The sequence below is a fragment of the Mandrillus leucophaeus genome, unplaced genomic scaffold, assembly GCF_000951045.1.
Source record: "Mandrillus leucophaeus isolate KB7577 unplaced genomic scaffold, Mleu.le_1.0 Scaffold418, whole genome shotgun sequence".
Lineage (NCBI taxonomy): Eukaryota > Metazoa > Chordata > Mammalia > Primates > Cercopithecidae > Mandrillus > Mandrillus leucophaeus.
The window spans coordinates 202972-210682 of record NW_012104454.1 but is presented as its reverse complement, the minus strand read 5'-3'; the positions used below and the strand labels follow the sequence as shown (position 1 = coordinate 210682).

The window sequence follows — 7711 nt, the reverse complement described above, 5'->3', positions numbered from 1 at the left end:
CTACTCCGGAGGCTGAGGCAGGAGAATGTTGTAAAACCGGGAGGCGAAGCTTGCAGTGAGCTGAGATCCGGCCACTGCACTCCAGCCTGGGCGACAGAGCGCGACTCCATCTCAAAAAAAAAAAAAAAAAATTAAAAACAGATACTTAAATACTTGTGAATGTTCACAGCAGCACTACTTACAATAGCCAAGAGGTGGAAACAACTCAAATGTTCATCAATGGATGAATGGGTAATTGTGGTCTATACATCCAATGGAAAAGAAATTCAGTGATAAAAAAGAATGAAGTTTATTCAGTGATTAAAAAAAAAAAGAATGAAGTTCTGACATATGCTACAACATGAATAAACTTTGAAAACACTGTAAGTGAAAGAAGCCAGATACAAAAGGTCACACATTGTATAATTCCATTTATATAAAATATGTAGAATAGGTAAATTCAGAGAAACAGTAGATCAGTGGTAGCCCATGTCTTGTGGGGCGAGAGAAACGTGAAGTGACTGTTAACAGGTGAGGGGTTTCTTTATGGGGTGACAAAAATAATCTGGAAAAAAAAATCTGGAATTAGATAATGGTGATTGTCGCACAATCTTGTGGACACACTAAAAAACAATGAATTGTGCACTTAAATTTACTCTTTTTAAAAAGGGTAAATTTATGGTATATCTCAAATTTTTTAAAATGACAAATATAATAAACAATGTAATTTCAATCTGAATCCCAACAGTATTGTGTTTCGGGGAGAAGAGGAAAAAGGGCACTTTGGGGAGGCCGAGGTGGTAGGATCCGTTGAGCCCAGGAGTTTGAGACCAGCCTAGGCAACACAGTAACCCCCCACCTCCGCATCCCCTGCCACCCCGGTCTCTAAAAAAAAAAAAAAAAAAAAAAAAAAGCCAGGTGTGGTGGCGCGTGCTTGTAGTCCCAGCTACTTCAGAGGCTGAGGTGGGAGGATCTGGAAACCCAGTGAAGTTCCAAGACATCCCAAAGGTTAGAAACCTTTAGCTTCGGCCGGGCGCGATGGGTCACGCCTGTAATCCCACCACTTCAGGAGGCCGAGGCGGGTGGATCACCTGAGGTCAGGAGTTTGAGGCCAGGCTGGCCAACATAGCCAAACCCCGTCTCTACTAAAAATACAAAACAAAACAAAAATTAGCTGGGCGTGGTGACGGGCGCCTGTAATTCCAGCTACTTGGGAGGCTGAGGCAGGAGAATCGCTTGAACCCGGGAGGCGGAGAGTGCAGTTAGCCGAGATCGCATCGCGCCATTGCACTCCAGCCTGGGTGACGGAGCGAAACTCGGTCTCAAAAAAAGAAATCTTTAGCCTACAGAATCAACTCATTCAAGGCCTTTCAACTCCTGGCCTCCCGCACTCCAGCCAGCTCAACCGTTAAGTACACAGATGCCAGAACAGGGTGCTCCATAACCTACGCTTGATCGCTTCTCCAGCACTCTACCGGCTTTTTAGCTTCCCGTTCTTAACGCTCCCCCAAGATGTGCAGCTTATCTTCTTCGACCTTTGCTTAATATACAACTCTATCACACATATTTGCCTGCGTATCTGCCTTGCCACACTGAGAGTACCAGAATGGCAGGGCCTGCGGCTTATTCATCTTTTTATCTTTATATTCCCTGCTTGGTGCACAGAAATGGACCAAACAGAGAAATTCTTGAAATGATCTTTGCAACGAATCCTTTTCCTTTTCCTAAGTAACAGAAACGTGAAACGGGCAAAAGCCGCGGGAAGGTTGTCTCCCCAGACAGAAACTAGGACTCAACACAAACGTAGCGGAATTTGAGGAGAAACCTGTTTAATCTACTGACTCATGCGTATTGTCTCCGAGTCTCACAACATGCCCACGATAAAGATGGATTCAGCTAGGCCCGATTCCGCATCTATAGTAGGCATAGCAGCCATCTTTCTTCAGGGTAATGCGCAACCCGGAAGATCACACCCTACCTGTTTCAGAAACGCCAGACGCCTTTAAATCGTCAAGAGTCCAATCGGAATCGACATTTTCACCGGAACCGCTCGGCCTCACGACCGGAAAAGGCTGTGCGTAAGAGCGTTGGGGGCGGAAGTGACGAGAAGGTGGTAGTCGGGTAGTTGGCGGGTGGTTGAGTAGAACCGGTCGCCATGTCCGCGGGGAGCGCGACACATCCTGGAGCTGGCGGGTACGGCTTCAGGGGCGAGGGCATCGGAGCGAGCACTGGGGCGCGGGAGAGGCGGAGGCACCCTGAGAAGCTGCGTATAGGGTGGAGGGCCCCTTAAGTAGGAAGTAAAGGGTTGGACGTTTGGGGAGAAGGATCTTGAGCAGGCCTGGGGCCCTTAAAGGGCCGGCTGGGATCCGAGGGAGGAGGGAAACGGGGACTTTTGGAAGGGCGAGCCAAGGGGAAGGCGTAAACGAGAGCGTGCAGGATAGAGTGGAGTCTTTTGATATAGGGGACAGTAGAAAGGAAAGATTTTGGGGAAGGGTGGAAAGTGGGGGTTTGTTAAATGTAGCAATAATTGTTTAAGGAGAGGGGAGTTTTAGATTTAAAAGGTGATTCGGAAGTGTAAGTGGAATATAATAGAGGGAAAATGGAGTGCTGAGGCGTAGTAAGGAAAGAATAACATACATGAAAGCTTTGGGGCCTAATGTTTTCCTTTTTCTACGTGTAGGCGACGCAGCAAATGGGACCAACCAGCTCCAGCCCCACTTCTCTTCCTCCCGCCAGCGGCCCCAGGTGGGGAGGTCACCAGCAGTGGGGGAAGTCCTGGGGGCACCACAGCTGCTCCTTCAGGTGCTTTGGATGCTGCTGCTGCTGTGGCTGCCAAGATCAATGCCATGCTCATGGCAAAAGGGAAGCTGAAACCAACACAGAATGCTTCTGAGAAGGTATTTGAAGTTGAAGGGTCTCCACTAATTGCGAATTTAGCGGTGGTTTTGCCGGGCGCGGTGTCTCACGCCTATAATCCAGCACTTTGGGAGGCTGAGGCAGGTGGATCACGAGGTCAGGAGTTCGAGACCAGCCTGACCAACATGTTGAAACCCCGTCTCTACTAAATGTACAAAAATTAGTCGGGTATGGTGGCGCGCGCCTGTAATCAGCTAGTTAGGAGGCTGAGGCAAGGAGAACTGCTTGAACCCAGCAGGCGGAGGTTGTGGTGAGCTGAGATTATGCCACTGCTCTCCAGCCTGGGCGACCCAATGAGACTCCGTCTTTAAAAAAAAAAAAAAAGTTGTTTGTAATCCTGTAATCACATAATAATTTGTGTTAGTAAAGGATAAAATGGATATAGTAGTTGAGAGATCATTTAGTTTTGGAATGTTCCAGAAGACATTTTGTTACAAATACATACTTACGAGGCATTTTTGATTGGGCTGATTACATTTATGGACCAAATACCTTGTCTTGTCCTTGTCCACTTAGTTCAACTTAAGTTCTATTTCCATAGTCATTTAAAGCAACATAATATGTTTTTAATATATGTGCTTTTTCCCTGAACTCAAAAGAGAAGTTCAGGTAAATCAAGTGAGCCCCATAGTGTCATCTCTAATTAGAACCTGTAGGGTTTTATTTATTTATTTATTTATTGACAGACTCTCACTCTGTCGCCCAGCCTGAAGTGCAGTAGTGGGGTGATTTCGGCTCACTACAACCTCTGTCTCCTGGGTTCAAGTGATTCTGCTGCCTTAGCCTCCCAAGTAGCTGGGATTACAGGTGCATGCCACCATGCCCGGCTAATTTTTTTTTGTATTTTTAGTAGACAGGGTCTCACTATGTTGATCAGGCTCATCTCGGCCTCCCAAAGTGCTGGGATTACATGTATGAGCCACCATGTGCAGCCTATTGTTTGCAAAGATTGTTTTATGAGGAAAAATTAAAAGCATCTTGACAAAGATGTAATGCTTCTTATATATTAAGATTCTTAATATTGATGTTAATCGTTTAAGCTCTCTTTTTCCCTTAAAATAATAATCTTTAGGTAGTTGACCTCAGCAGGATACATAAACACTGGATTTAGAATCATAAAACCTAAAAACCCAGAATCCACAATTTGAAACCCAGAATCCACAGTTACTGGTTACATGGCTTTGGCATAACGAAACTCAGCTTTCTCGTTGGTAATATATACCTGCATTGTGTAGTGCAGTAGTCACTAGCCTCATGTGGCAATTTAAGTTAAAATTAAGGGGCTGGGTGTGGTGGCTCACACCTGTAGTCCCAGCTCCTCTGTAATTCTTTGGATTCTTGGAAGGCTGAGGTGGAAAGATTACCTGAGCCTAGGAGCTTGAGGCTGCATTGAGCTGTCATTTTGCCATTGCACTCCAGCCTGAGCATCAGAGTGAGACCTTGTCTAAATAATAAAAATAATTTAAATACATTATCAGCCTCCATAACTGTGAGAAATAAATTCCTGTTGTTAAAGCAAAAAGCAAAGCAAAACCAAACAAAATACAATTTAGAATTTAGACCTTTAGTCACATTAGCCACGTCAGGTGCTCAACAGACGCATGTGGCTAAATGGTTACCATATTGGAGTGATGGACTAGAACACCTGTCACCAAAAGTTCTCTTAGACAACATTGATAAGTACTATTAAAGGCGGTCATAAGGATTCATTGAGATGATAATGTAAATGAGTACTATAGGGGGTTAAATAAAGGTAAGGTGATATTGTTGAGTTTGTATTTAGTTTTGCCTCCACATTTAAAAAATGTATGTAATGCACAAAGTAAACAATATCTTACCTTCTAGACATAGACTGGGGAGATAGGCCCCTGTAGTCCCAGCTACTCAGGAGGTTAAGGCAGGTGGGTGGTTCACTTGAGGCCAGGAGTTCAAGACCAGCCTGGGCAACATGCTGAAACCCTGTCTCTACAGAAAAGACAAAAACAATTAACTAGGTGTGCTGCATGCCTGTGGTCCCAGGGTCTGGCTTGATTGCCCAGGCAGTGACTGCAGTGGCACAGTCAAGTAATAGGTACTCCAAAGTAGTAGGGCTACAGTCGCATGCCACCGTGCCCGGCTAATTTTTTTTTTTAATTTTTGGAAGAGATGGGTTTGCCATGTTGCTCAGACTGCTTCAGCCTCCCAAAGTGCTGGGATTACAGGCATGAGCCTGTTTGGTTGGTTCATTCATTCGTTCTTTCTTTCCGTCTTTCTGTCTTTCTTTCTTTCTGTTCTTTCTTTCTGTCTGTCTGGTTTTTCGTGTGATAGAGTCTTGCTCTGTTGCCCAGGCTGGAGTTCAGTGGCGCAATCACTGCTTACTGCTGCCTCAGCCTCTTGAGTAGCTGGGACTACAGTCTCATGCCACCATGCCCAGCTAATGTTTTGTATTTTTTGTACAGATGTGGTTTTGCCATGTTGCCCAGGCTGGTCTGAAACTCTTGGGCTCAAGTGAGCCACCCGGCCCAGCCTTTTTTTTTGTAATTTATTTATTTATTTTTGAGATGGAGTTTCATTATTGTTGCCCAGGCTGGAGTGCAATGGCGTGATCTCGGCTCATTGCAACCTGTGCCTCCTGGCTTCAAGCGATTCTCCTGCCTCAGCCTCCAGAGTAGCTGGGACTACAGGCACGAACCACCACACCTGGCTAATTTTGTATTTTTACTAGAGTCGGGGTTTCACCATGTTGACCAGGCTGGTCACGAACTCCTTGTAGTTTAAATTGAAAGAAACTAGATCAGGTTTTACCATCTTACTGGCTTTTCATTCTTCTTTGTTCTTCCGTAATAGAATGAGGAATGACTAGTTAGATACAATTTAAGGGCTTTTGAGAACTTTACAAGGATGGAATTAGTTGGATTTTATGTTATGATTGTGGGAGTGGCACAAAAACAACTTCCTATTATATGCTTGAGGTATATGTGTTGTGTGCATTGCTTCTCTACCTTCTATTATGTTTTATTCCATGTACAGCCAACTAACTGAGCTATAGAGTGTCATAACTTTGCTCTTTAATTTTCTTTTTGAAGGCTGTAGCTTCTAGTCCCTAGAGCTTCTATAATTAGGTGGTCATAAAAATGCACATAGGGCTAAGGTCACAGAGAAATCTTGATTGTGGCCTTCAAGCAGATTGACTTTGTTTAGTGAGGTTTTTGTTTGCTTGTTAATTCGTTTATGAAGAAAGACCAACTGTGTTTACAGGCAGATGAAGGGAAGGGTAGGGAGGTGCGGGATTTGGGAAAGGATGGTTGTATTTTGGACGACTAAAAGGCTTTATCTAGGCTGGGCACAGTGGCTCATGCCTGTAATCCCAGCACTTTGGGAGGCCAAGGTGGGTGGATCACCTGAGGTCAGGAGCTCGAGACCAGCCTGGCCAGCATGGTGAAACCCCATCTCTGCTAAAAATATGAAAACGAACTGGGTTTTTTGGCTCATACCTGTAATCCTAGCTACTCAGGAGGCTGAGGCAGGAGAATCATTTGAACTTGGGAGGCGGAGATTGCAGTGAGCTGGGGTTGCAGTAAGCTGGGATTGTGCCACTGCATTCCAGCCTGGGTGATAGAGTGAGACTTCATCTCAAGAAAAAATAAAAATAAAAAAATAGGCCAGGCGTGGTGGCTCATGCCTGTAATCCCAGCAGTTTAGCAGGCTAAGGCAGGTGGATCATGAGGTCAGGAGTTTGAGACCAGCCTGACCAATATGGCAAAACCCCATCTCTACTATAAGTAGAAAAATTAGCCAGGCATGGTGGTGCCCACCTGTAATCCCAGCTACTCAGGAGGTTGAGGTAGGAGAATCGCTTGAACCCGGGAGGTGGAGGTTGCAGTGAGCTGAGATCATGCCACTGCACTCCATCTTGGGCGACAGAAAGAGACTCCGTCTCAAGTAAATAAATAAATAAAATAAAAAAAAGAAGACTTTATCTCACCATAAAAACTTTTTAATCTAATTTCTCTTTTTTCTAGCTTCAGGCTCCTGGCAAAGGCCTAACTAGCAATAAAAGCAAGGATGACCTGGTGGTAGCTGAAGTAGAAATTAATGATGTGCCTCTCACATGTAGGAACTTGCTGACTCGAGGACAGACTCAAGATGAGGTGAGGAGGCATTGGGACTCTTTGGGGAAGGTGGTGAGTGGATTCAGATAAAGAAGACCTCTAAATAGACAGGTGTTAGATATTTATTAGTGAGTTTGGGTCATAGTCTCTGAAGTCAGGACTGGGTTTAATTTAACTTCAGAGGAAGATAATGAAATGGGTATAAATGAATTCTCTGTGTTGGTTTGAGTAAGAAACCATGGAATAAAAATTTCAGATATAGGAGAGAATTCATTCCTTCTCACTTGGTCGAATGAATGAATGGGAAGAAAATCTGTCTGCCATTGAAATCAACCAATTGCCACATCTTCTTAATTGAACATTTCCTTTTTTAGATCAGCCGCCTTAGTGGGGCTGCAGTATCAACTCGAGGGAGGTTCATGACAACTGAGGAAAAAGCCAAAGTGGGACCAGGGTACGTATTCTCTTGTTTATGGAAGGATTGGGTGTATGACTCACATTAGCCTCATGTTTTTCATCCGTAGGTAATATGTGTACATGATATTTGATTCGAGGTTTGAGGGGTATGTGTGTGCACACTGTATAGCAGAATTCTGGCTATCAAACAGATATAAGCTGTTGGGAGCTGTTTTTGGACTTTTATTTCACATTTAATGTTTTTATTGGAGGAAACAAATTATAGGAAAGTGTAAAAGAAGATACCACTAACATTTAATGTATATACT

At 44.3% G+C, this 7711-nt stretch overlaps 1 protein-coding gene across 1 annotated transcript in view; it reads left to right on the top strand.

Moving 5' to 3' along the window:
* Nucleotides 1–2055: 2055 nt before the first annotated feature.
* The window catches only part of KIAA0907 (KIAA0907 ortholog), a 33003-nt gene continuing 27347 nt past the window's right edge, over nt 2056–7711 (top strand). The window contains exons 1-4 of the mRNA XM_011992715.1: nt 2056–2172; nt 2660–2876; nt 6897–7025; nt 7361–7440. Of these exons, the coding sequence (XP_011848105.1) occupies nt 2135–2172; nt 2660–2876; nt 6897–7025; nt 7361–7440 (464 nt within the window). The 5' untranslated portion in view covers nt 2056–2134. The remainder of the gene's footprint in view (nt 2173–2659; nt 2877–6896; nt 7026–7360; nt 7441–7711) is intronic.